Source organism: Talpa occidentalis, unplaced genomic scaffold (assembly GCF_014898055.3).
Source record: "Talpa occidentalis isolate TD23 unplaced genomic scaffold, MPIMG_talOcc4v2.1 talOcc4.3, whole genome shotgun sequence".
Taxonomy (NCBI): domain Eukaryota; kingdom Metazoa; phylum Chordata; class Mammalia; order Eulipotyphla; family Talpidae; genus Talpa; species Talpa occidentalis.
The window spans coordinates 24,404,556-24,417,022 of NW_023603184.1; the positions used below are offsets into that span (position 1 = coordinate 24,404,556).

General features: G+C 41.9%; 1 protein-coding gene across 2 annotated transcripts in view; it reads right to left on the bottom strand.

Annotated features, from left to right (window-relative positions):
* ZDHHC13 (zinc finger DHHC-type palmitoyltransferase 13) overlaps positions 1-8,512 on the bottom strand; it is a 40,106-nt gene extending 31,594 nt beyond the window's left edge. Inside the window, exons 1-2 of one of the 2 annotated variants that reach the window (XM_054699348.1) lie at positions 8,412-8,512; positions 701-844 (exon numbers count right to left, since the gene is read on the bottom strand). Coding sequence is in view for 1 of the 2 variants with exons in the window: in XM_054699347.1 (XP_054555322.1) it covers positions 701-849; positions 8,412-8,438 (176 nt within the window). In the remaining variant the exon portion in view is untranslated. Of the gene's footprint in view, positions 1-700; positions 850-8,411 lie in introns of both variants that reach the window. The other variant, XM_054699347.1, reaches the window with a different exon arrangement.
* Between the last annotated feature and the right edge of the window lie 3,955 nt (positions 8,513-12,467).

Here is a 12,467-nt window from a genome sequence, read left to right on the forward strand (position 1 = left end):
TACTAAGAAAATGAATGCCTAATTAATATAGTCCTATAAACAAAATATTTCAAAGTATGTTCAATGGCAAGAGTGGGTGGATGTTAATAATCACTGAGATCCAGAAAGTTGAAAATGTGGGAAGTGATTTAATGCACATCCATATACACATCCTAAAGGAAAACTTTCAAAGCATACCTCCATTTTCAGTGTAAGCATAATAACCCACCGTATGTTTTGGGGGACGGGGGGGACAGAAAACCTATTTCCACTTTATTACTTTTCTTCTGGGTCATGTAACACAATAGGAACATAGAAAGTACTCAATAAACAGTTGTTTAAAATGTCCATAAATGTATGACCTGTTATTTTTCTATTCCAGCAATATATTCAGGTTGTAAAACAATTTAAAAGACCCAGATTTCTGTTTTAGAGCCTAGTATTAGTGTGATTTAATCCTTTATTCACTTATTGGGGTATAAGATAGGGACTGTGCAAAAGCACTGGGAGTAAAAAGACTTGCTTTTGCTATGCAGCTGCTCATGATGTAATCAGGGAGTCTGGGAATAAACAGTCCAGGTACACTGTATAAAGGCTCTGATGGTGGTATGACAAACACTCCCTGGAGTACAAATGAGGAAGGTATAGATTGGAGAGCAGTGAACTGCATAGACATCATTAGAATTCAAGAGAACACAAACAAAATACTGGGAAGACTTACTGAGTAGCTTTTACAATGTCACAGTTACTAGAGTCCTCTATAAGAGGAAAAGCTTCTCTTGCTTTGGCAAGTTCTTTGTTTTCATGTGCACAGGCTCCAAGTCGACCAAATCCTGGAGGATGGTGGGGGCCGTGGCTGTGATTCCTGCACTGAAGAGTAAGAGTAATTTGAAAGAGCATAGTAAGAAAATCAATGTCTCATTCACTTGCATAGAAAAGTATTTATTACTATCAGCCATATCTATATTATTCAATTAAAAAATTTTGTTTAAGTCTTAGACAGGTATCTCAGGGGAAGATCTTCATCTTAATGCTGTTCACTAGAATTAGATTTTTAATATCAGAAAATTACATATTTTGGCAAAAATCAAAGGTCATCTGCAAAGGCACAAACAGACTTTGTTACTTGTAGTAGGCGGAGGGTCATGGCTATTAACAGAGTAGGAAGGCTTCCAGGCCTCTGCTTTGGGGAGTTGTGGCAAACATTCCTTAAGGCTATCCTCAGTGAGTCAAGTTACTGAATATGTATAATTGGAGTCCCAGGAGAGGAGGAAAAAATATTTTCTAATATGTGAAGAAAGAGCAGCCAAAATCTCTCAATTTTGGCAAAAATTAGAAATACACAACACTTAGAAGCTCAACAAACCCAAGCAGGACAAACTTTAAAATCTTACTACCTACGCATAACATAATCAAAATTAAAAAAGTAGGGCCTCCCCGTTGGCGCAGTGGTTGAGCGCTGGGTTGCGAAGCTGCCCGTGGCCTCTGCCGGTTCGATCCCCGGCTGCTCCCCGGCCAACGGAGGAGGGTCCCACATGGCGCGCAGACCTCTCCTGCCGCCCGCTGCTCCCCTCAGCAGTGTACTTCAGTCCTTCTGCCTGCTCTGCTCCCCGCTCTGGCTCTGGTGAATTCTCTCACCCTCCTGCGCTTCTGACTGTACCCAATGCATGTATAAGCAAACAAACAAACAAATAAACAAATAAATAAATAAAACATGCCTCTATTAAAAAGTAATAATAAAGAGAGAATCTTTAAAACAAACTAAGGAAATAGGCATATTATGTTCAAGAAAACAAAGATAAGAATGAACTCAGACTTCTCATTAGTGAATGCAATTCAGAAGACAAAAGCACAACAGTTTTAAAGAACTGAAAGAAGAAAACTACACACTAGAAATACCACCAAAAATATTTTTTAAAAATAGGGGTAAGACATACTTTTTCAGACAAACAGAATCTGAAAAAATTACTAGCAGATCTATATTTACAAGAAATGATAATGGAAGTTCTTTGACTAAAGGGAATTAATGCCAGACAGAAATCTAAATCAATATAAAGGATAAAGAGTGCCAGGACTATATAAATACAACAGACTTTTTTTTCATTATAAAAATTTTAATGATTAAGTAGAGAAACAGGAGAATATGAGATGCTATAATAGTATTTGCAGGTACACAGTGGTAAGTTAAAAGTGTATAATGTTATCCCGAGATCAACTGCCAAATAAAGATATAATAAGTCACTAACAGAGATAAAATAATTTTAAATTATTCAATAAATATTTTTGAAAGGGAGAAAAAATAGATTATGAATAAAGAATAAAGAGGAAATAAGGAAAACATAAAACATACAAGATGACATATTTACCCCTAACCATACTGATAATTATGTTAGGTGCAAATGTCCTGAAAAAAATACAAATGAAAGACAAGAATTGTTAGACTGGATTTCAAAAAATCAAACAAACTAGCAAGTAAAAACTCTAGAATTATAGGCTGCCTACAATGAACTTGCTTTAAATATATAAACACGCATGGGTTAAAAACAAATGGAAATTGTTATGCTCCAAAAACACTAAGCATAAGAAATATAGTGGCTATATTAATATAAGACAAAGCAGATATCAGCACAAAAAATACTATCAGAGATGAAGAGGGACATATCATAAAATTAAAGAGTCAAATCATCAAGAAGACATAATAATCTTAAATGTAAATATACCCAAAGGGCTTTAAAATTCATGAAGCAAAAGCTAAAGAAAGTGAAAAGAACAACAGAAAGATGAACAGTTATAGTAACATATTTCAACACTTCTTTCAGTAACAGAATGAGTAAATAGAAACCACATTAAGAAGAGGAAAGGGTAGGAATCAGAAAAGGGTACAAAGCACTATCTACAAATTGAATCTACTTGTTCTCATAAAACTCCAACCAATAATAGTGCAACTTTTTTTTTTTTTCAAGTGTACTTGTACTCACCTAGATAAACCATATATTGGACCATAAAACAAGTCTCAACAAAGCTTCTTATCAAGCTGGTCACACCATATTCTATTTGCGTGGTAACCTAGGGTCAGAGTGAAAGTTCCACAACCCAGAGAAGTTGACAATAGCACATTTAGCCTATTACAGTCTGCATGAGGTTAAATAATTTTCAAACCATATTATCTAAATTTAACTAAATTCCCCCTCCCAAAATGAGCACATGGCTTAAGCAATTCCTACAAAGAATCACAAAATGCAGTAATAGAATAAGCTAGAGAATGGCATAACTAAGGAGTGGCAGCACTGACACTGTTCATAGCAGGAGCCCTTCACTAGTTATATGCAGTAAAAACAAAGATATCTAATCTAATCTAACAAAAAGTTAGCTCTCTTCCAAAAAGACTCAAAGTTACCAAAAAGGCTAATAAAAAAGATTTATATTCACTAGTATTAATTCAAAACCTCGCCAGGAATATATATTGAGCTAGTAATGAATGAATATAGTTTAGAAATATATTGTCAAATCTTATAACCAAGTGCCCCATGACAGATTAGTATCTGTCCCCAGCTCCCATGTACATCAAACAGAGGGGCTAAAATTTTTAAGTCCGTCAATCACATGACACAAAAACATCCCCGTCAATGTGTAAATCAAAGTGATCACACTATGGGAGGAATGTAGAGGAAACAAATAACAGATCGGAGGGAAAAAGTAATTAAAATAAATTAAAAATCAAAATCAATAGGCAACTATAAATCAAGACATTCTGCAGGGGAGGAGGAGGGGGAAGGATCAAAACGGGCGGGAGGAACACAAAGGACTATGGTGATGGACCATGGTGGTGGGAATTTCACAGGGACTTCACCTATGAGGAGAAAGCATACATTGTACAAAAATGAAGAATGATATTAAAGGGCCTCCCCTGGTGGCACAGGCGGTTGAGCGCCACGCTGTGAAGCTGTCAGCAGCCTCTGCAGTGCCGGTTCCATCCCTGCTGGCCAGGGAGGGTCCCACATGGTGCGGACCTCTCCTGTCACACCCACTGCTCCCCTCAGCAGTGTATTTCAGTAGATCTGCCTGTTCTGCTCCCCACTCTGTCTCTGGTGAATCCTCTCACCCTCCTGCACATCTGGCCTGTACCCCTGTTCTTGTATAAAATAAGTAAATAAGTCTTTAAAAAAAGATACAAAATATATATATAAGAAAAAATAATAGTAAAAAGAAAAAGAAGCAAGCAAACAAAGTGATCACTATTAGATGATTTAGCCAGAGCAGCTTCCAGGAAGATGGTGGTGCAGGCTCCATTCAGCATCCCATTATTCTCACAATACATGACATTTTATAAAAATGAAAATTTTGGATGCTACTTTTCACAACTTGGTGGCATTTTACTCTAATGGGTACAAACTCAACATTGCTTTACTGATTGGGAGTACATGATCAAAAAAGCTTAGTGACCAGGGCCTCCCTAGTGGCGCAAGGGGTTAAGATGCAACCTATTAAGCTATCAGCAGCCACTGCAGTACGAGTTCGATCCCCAGACAAGGAGCAGCCTACATGGTGCAGCCAACCTCTCTTGACTCACCCACTGCTCCCCTCAGCAGTGTATTTCAGTAGATCCACCTGTTCTGTTCCCTGCTCTCTCTGGTGATTCTCCTTACCTCCCACGCCTCTGGCCTGTACCCCAGTTCTTGTACGCATAAATAAATCTTTAAAAAAAAAGATAAAGCAATAGACTAAGCAGATATTCATGATGCCCACAAACTCCTAAGAGTTTCAATAATCACTCACTCAGGGAAATACAAAGAATACCTACCACGTAGCAATCAGAGTACGCAGTAATTAGGGATAAAAGAGGAATCAGATGTGATTCCTGCTGTGATTCTTTAACTTAACAGATATTTACTGAATACCTAATATATGCCAGACTCTGTTGTAGACACAAGACAAGATCCAAAAAAAAAGGATACCAAGAAAGAGATATGTAATAAGCTGAATACTCTTCTCCACAGAGGGGGAGAAAAGCAAGACATTATGAAAAAAAAATATGTATATATTTATGATGATTTTTATAACAAAGCCCCAAAATTCTTTGAAACTTTTCCATCAAGAGGAGAGCATCTGTGTCCCTTCTGCTCGAATCAGAGCTGTGACTACTTCACTTGTAAATGGTGTAGATGCTCTGCCTGCCGGCAGGCACACAGGCTACAATAACCGGCAGCTTCCTCTCTTTCTCTGAAGATGCTCAACAGCCAGACATGTGATTGAAAATACCACCAGATGACACCAAGTCCCATTATCAAGGAACTCAGCTTTTTAAGTCTTCTAGCAGACTCCAAATATGGTGGAAGAGAAACAAACTATCCCTGTCACAACTGTCCAAATGTCTGCCACTCAGTTTTGAAGCATGACAACAGCTGGTTTATGCTACTATGGGGGTGGGGAGGTTATTACACAGTACTAGATAACTGGAACATCTTAAAGATATAAAGGATCATGGGCTTCCCTGGTGGCACAGTCAGATGAGCGCAGCGCTGTGAAGCTGTGCAGCCTCTGCAGCGCAGGTTTGATCCAGGCCGGCAAGGGAGATACCCACATGGCGCAGCAGACCTCTCCTGTCTGGCCCACAGCTCCCCTCAGCAGTGTATTTCAGTCAATCTGTCTGTTCTGTTCCCCACTCTGTCTCTGGTGAATCCTCTCACCCTCCCACACATCTGGCATGTATCCCGGTTCTTGTATGCATAAATAAAATAAATCTTTTAAAAAAGTATGTTTAAAAAAGATATAAAGGATCACATATTTCTCACATGGGGACATTATGAATCAAATTATTTAAGCAAAAAGAAGGATGCAGAAAACCACACTCACACTCTGATGAGGGTCACTATTCTGCCAGATTATCAAGAAAAACAGAGAGACACGCAGCAGGTTGAGCACAGCGCTGCGATGCTGTCTGCAGCCTCTGCAGTGCGGGTTCAATTCCCGGCTGGCCCGGTAGATTCCCACACAGCAAGGCAGACCTCTCCTGTCTTGCCCGCTACTCCCCTCAGCAGTGCTTTGGGTCTGTCTGTCTGTTCTGCTCCCCACTTGGTCTCTGGTGAATCCTCTCACCCTCCCGCGCCTCTGGCCTGTACCCCAGCTATTGTATAAATAAAAAATAAATCTTAAAAAAAAAGAAAAACAGAGCGACACATCAAAATTTCTCCCAATATTAACCGAAGTACCCATATTAACATTCCCAGCACTGAACATAATAGTTAAAACTCACTGCCCCTCATAGCACTCACATTCAGTGCGGAGAAAAGAGACAACAAACAAGACACAGAAGTATGTTAAATAGTATTAAATGCTGAGGAGAAATATAAAGCAAGGAAGGCGGTCAGGGAATGATGCTGGTGGTGGTGAGAATGGGGAGGGTTTACAACACTGAAGTCATGTGTGTCAAGATCTTAAAAGAGACACAATAAGCCATAAGATTTGAGGAGGAAAGAATATTCTAGATAGAGCTAATAATATGTTCAAAAGCCTTGAGGGCAGTGTGGCTAGTGTTTACTGAACAAGCAAAAAAGTAATAAAAAAATGAAGTCAGACTGTATAGGCAAATTCTGGCAAAAATCCCATCAGTTCTGAGGTTGGAATCAGGAGAGTCAAATTCTACCAGAGCAGAAATATATTTGTCTGTTTCATTCACTGACTTATCTCTAGCACCTAACGGTGGCTAACACATAGCAGAATAAATGAATCTTGGCTTTGTCACTTAGCAGCTATTTGACTTTTAACAAATGACTCCTCACCTCTAATTTCCAAAAGGAAAATAACAATTTCTCCTCACCTCACAGGGTCACATTGAGTATCAAAATTGGTTAAGTATTTTGCAAAATATAGTGTACCATATGTGGGTAAGATGGTCACATTATTAGTGACAAAGTGAACAGCAATTATTATTAATAACAACAATAATCTCTATTCTGTCCCATTAATTTCAACCTCTGATTGAATCATTCTCTCCATCCATTTGTCATGGAATTGGGGCAGGGCTACCTTCCCTTCAACATAAGGGAGTGACCTTTAAGCACCTGAAGGCTTTTGTAAATGAGTGGCAGTAATTAAGATATGGTAGTTACTCCTACCAACTTTTCCTTGATACTGGGGGGTGGGGGGGTAGAGGGGGAAATACAGTTTCTATCTAAAGAGTCTATGCCCTTTTATAAAATTCAGTCAGCTTGCAAATCTTTCTTTGTTCTGTCAAAATGCAAGACCACCTAGTAAGAACACTTTGACAACTTCCCATCATATGCCTTGTTCCTCACTTAAACTTTTATCAGACTGTTGAATGAAAAAAGGGAATGGAGGAGCATAAGAAACATGCTTGGGATTAGGAAGAGTTTTTGAGAGGCCAATAATTCAATCATCTCAAACTCTGTGAATCCCACTAGGGACAGAAAAACCATCACCTAATTTTCTCCAACTGGAGCCAACTTCAGTTTTCTCATCTGGAAGTGGAGATATCATCTTCTTAAGGATACTTCAATTCTGCTATAAAATAATGTGTCTGGCATATAATAAGCACTCACTAAATGCTGGCTACATCTGGACAGTCTGCATTTATTCAATAAATATTAAGTGAACAAAAAACAAAAATATGCCAGGGAGTGCTCTAGGCACTGAGTTAGGAACATAAGCAAGAAGAAAAAAATATCTTTTCTCCAGTAACTTCTCCTACTGGACCATTCTGTTCTCTAGAACTACATCTGGCTTTGGGTAAAACTTCCTCCACAGAGTAAGAGTTCTTTGGGATTTTGCAGATAACTATTAGATACCTCCTTTTCCATCTCTCCTCCGCCCCCACCTGCCCACCCCAGCCCCCACCCCACCGCCGTTTTTCCTGCCTGGGTTCTGTCAAGGAATTAGCAAGGATGATGGGATCAAGACCTAAAACTGGGGTGGGTGTGGCCCAGGCTGGTGCCCAGGCGCCTGGGCTGAAAAGATCAATAGAACCTCGCAGACTCCAGGCATAGGTCAAGGAGGTCTGGTCCAAGTCAGGTGTGTCACCTGACACCTGCTTCAAGCAATGGCCACCCTCCCCTTCCGGGCCCCAAAGCCTCGCCCTCCAGGGACTGGAGGGTTAAGGGTCTGAGAAGCGGTGAAGGCGAAAAGGGGGAAAGAGAAGGGAGGGATACCGGCCCCAGGGGGCGCCCAAGCCCGCATGTGGAAGAGGTGAGAGGCGGCCATAGCACTCACCACTGTCTTCGCCTCTACGTCGCGGTAGCCTCGGAGCGAACACCCAGCGCGGTTCTGGGCGCTTCCCTGCAGCCCCTTCCCCGGCCCAGGCCCCTCCGCACCCAGGGGTCCTTCTAAAGACTGGCTGCGCACCCACACCCTGCCTCTCTCCACAGCCGCAGACGCGCCCCGGAACCCCAGGACGGTCAGCGCCCGGCCGCACTCACCTGCGAGCCCAGCCCCGGGCCCTCCATCGCCCCAGCGGCGGCAGCGACGCGACAAAGTGGCGGCCAAGCCCGCTCTGCAGACTACCTCCTGCGGCCTCGACTCCCACTTCCTGCTCGGGTCCCCCACCTCCGCGCGGCCCCCAGCACGCGCCCCCAGCCGTCAATCGGCTTCGGGAGGGCCAATCCCTGTCCTCCCGTCGGTCGGGGGCGGGACTTTGTCTCTGCCGGGAAGCTCAGTGGTGGGCGTGAGTCGGGGCCCCGCCCCTGGCCCGCCCGGGCCCCGCCCCCGGCCCGCCCCTGCCAAGCGCCTCCAGCTCCCTGCAGAGACAGCTCCTTGACCTGGTAGGTGTCCACCTGTCCTTCATGTCCCATCCTGCCCCAGTGCTGGTCCAGGATCAGGCTATTAATCCAACGTCAACTACCATGTATTAAAAACAAATACAGGCTTGATTACTTAATAGTTAAAAGATCTTGTGAGAGTATCTTACTTTAAGATTTCTTATCTGGGAAATGGGGGAAATTAAGCTCCTTACTCCACAGAACTATCAAAAGTATTAAATGAGAAAAAGCATGTTAAAGATCTGCCCTCCTCCATCGATGTTTGACAGACAATAAGGAACCAGTGCATGTTAACTATTAAAGCATTTGCCTTTCTTGGGCAAGTCACTTCCACCATCTGGCCATCTGCTTCCTCATACAAAAGAGAAAAATATGTGTTCAACATCTGGCTAGAGGAGGATTAAGCAAGAGCCCTTCACTCACCCCACAATGCCCACACCCTTTCGTGGACGGCAGTGAAGGAGCTGGCATCGAAGTTCTGTTTAACTGGAAGCACACCTATGAAGCTAAAAATTGATTTCTGCGCTTGAGGGGGCACTAGTGTGGCAATAAAGAGCTCTTATCTCAGCCTCCCAAAACACAGGACCTTTTCTGGCCTAGCACTTAACACAATTCTCTGTAATTATTCCTTCATGTGTCTGTTGCCAACCTCAACCAGATTAAGACCTTCAGAAGTTAGAAAGAGCTGAAAGCATTTAAGACTCCCTTACTCTGTAAAAATAATACTAACTCATAAAATATGCCTAGAAATTCAACCGAGTGGTGGGTTCTCCCATGATAAATACTATTATATTACAATAAAATCATAAAAAGATTATTACTATATTATTATTATTATTAGTAGTAGTAGTATTGGATCCCTGCTTATTGGGCACACCAGCCCTGGTTTGCCCTAAAAACTCAATCTTTTTGAGGGTGGAAACCATGTTGTATAAATCTCTAAACTCCCAGTCCCTAGCACAGCACTGAAACATGGAGAATTCTGAGTACAGTTTTAATTAGTGGATGGGCATGTGGATGGGTGTGTCATCATACAAGGAAGGACAAATGGAGTGACAAATAGAAGTGCAAGGAACTTCCTGTGAGAGCCAGAAGAGAGCAATTAATTTGGACACACTAGGATGAGACTTTGGGCAAGGCTTCACAGGAGAAAGAGAGCCTTTGTTTATAGTTATTTTGCATAACTAATAGGAGTTCTGCTTTTTTTTTTAATAACTTCCTATGTATTTGCACCCATGACAGTGTTTGTGCACATGCTATGTCCAGCCCATGAGATGGGTATTTCTTTTCCCATCTCTCAGGAGAAAAATGGATTTCACAGTGATTTCATAAACCAAATATAATCAACTTGGAAAGTGGTAGAGAGAGAATTCAAACCCAGGTTTCTTACCCCACAGTGTTTTAGCCTAAGTGGTTTGGTTCTTTTACTTTGTAGGACTGAATTAAAAGATGACTCTGAACTTGAGGGAGGCTAGAAATCTGCTATTTTAATACCTATGCATCCCTATCCTAACACATCAGGAGATTCTGGAGCAAATAAATCCTAAAACTGTCATTACCTCTTATCTTTGAAAACACCTCTGGCTGGTGGACATACCACAGTAGAAAAGCATGATGGGTAGGAGCCAACTGCCTAGGTGTGGATCCCAGCCCCAGCACTGAGTTGTTATGTGTTCTTGTATGAGTTGCTCAATCTCTTTGGCTTCAGTTTCCTCATCTGTAAAAATGGGACAATAATAGTACTTACTCCATGGGGCTGTCGAGAGATTGTAATAAGCATTAAGTATGTAAAATACTTAGAAGAGTGCATTACATAATGGGTGCTATATGTGGCTTAGCTATTATCATCCTCATTGTGGTCGTCCTTGCCAGGAGTGGCTGTTGGGAAGAGTACTGCATGGACCAGCTTGGGGGGGTGTCACATAAAGGAGTCAGGATAGAGATTCAGCAGACCTGTCTTCCAGTCTTAGCTTTACCATCATTTATTCTGTGTAGTAGTTTGGTTAGGACTATCATAACAAAGTACAGAGACTGACTGACTGAATTAAACAACAGAAATTTATATCCTCACCATTCTGAAGTCTAGAAGTCCAAGATAAAGTTGTTGGCAGTGGGGTTTCTCCTGGGGTTTCTCTCCTTGGCTTTTTGGCCATCTTCTCGCATGGTATATTTGCTTCTGTATATTTATCTGTGTTCCTAATTTCCTCCTCTTATAAGGACACTGGTCATAATGAATTAGGGTCCACCATGTGACCTCATTTATATGAATCTGTATGTGACCCTGGGCAGATCACACCCCTCGCTCTGAGGCACTTTCCTCATTTGTAAGATAGGCCCCTATCAGTCCCTATCCTGGATTTCCCCAGCTGAAACTGAGTTCTCGCTCTCCAATCCCCATGGCACTTTCTGTTTTCTTTCCCATTCTGCAGATATGTATTGAACTTCTACTATGTGCCAGGCACTATTCAGCGCTGGGAATTCAATATTGAGCAAGACAGAAAGATCTCTTCCCTGACTTTCTGTGCTGACAGTCTAGCAGCAAAACACAGGCTTTAATCAAATGGGCTCATAAATACTGACCACTCGTAAGTCTCACAGTACTGGGGCATATTCTCTTTCCTCTACTTAGCTGTGGTCTCCTGGCACATACCCATCTTTGTGTCCCTCATCAAGCTTTGCATAAATTCCAGCATGCGGTAAAGCCCAAAAAGAAACCCTGTCCAAACAAATGAGCCAATGAATGAACACAGCTGAAGTAATGGTTTACCAAAGGAAATCAAAGGCGGTTCAACTCCATAAATCATGCTAAGATGTGCTGATTTCACAATGTTTAACAATTCCTGGCCTAAAAAAAGAATTCCTCATTAGGGCTTGTTAATCCCCATGTCATAGTATGGGTGGCAACTGATTTTGTTCTAATTGAACTTTTCATTCTGGCCTCCTTTCTTCCATGGCCCGGGATAGGACAAGGGCATTTTTTGAAAAGAGACCTAGTGCTTATAATCATTTCAATGTCAGAACAAAACAAAACAAAACAAAACACACAAACACCAGTTAAAATCCTAGTGCTTCCCAAAACAGCCAGCAGGGCAGGGGTGGGGTAAGTGCTTACCTGGAATACTTCTGGCAACAAATGTTTATTGAACTCCTACTATGTGCCAGGGACAGTCTAAAACATACAAATTCAGGGGAAAGGCACAGCCACTCTGCTCTACTGCAGTTCAAGTATTTTTTTAAAAAGATTTATTTATTTATTTATTTATACAAGCACTGGGTACAGTCAGAAGAATGGGAGGGTGAGAGAATTCACCAGAGCCAGAGCGGGGAGCAGAACAGGCAGAATGATGAAGTACACTGCTGAGGGGAGCAGCGGGCGGCAGGAGAGGTCTGCGCGCCATGTGGGACCCTCGCCAGCGGCCGGGGATAGAACCAGCGCTGCAGAGGCCACGGGCAGCTTCGCAACCCAGCGCTCAACTGCTGCGCCACCAGGGAGGCGCAGTTCAAATATTTTGAGGACGATAAATGTTAATAGAGATAGATTAGTCAATTAAAAAAAAAAGTAGAGATGATAAGTGCTAATGAGGAAAAGAGCCACAAGTGTAACACAGGACTGACTTTTACCTGGGGGAATGGGGTAGACTAGAGTCCTTTTCATACATTCATAAAACTTGCTCATCAATTAAGCAAGATGAATAAGCTCTAACAATCTGCTATACC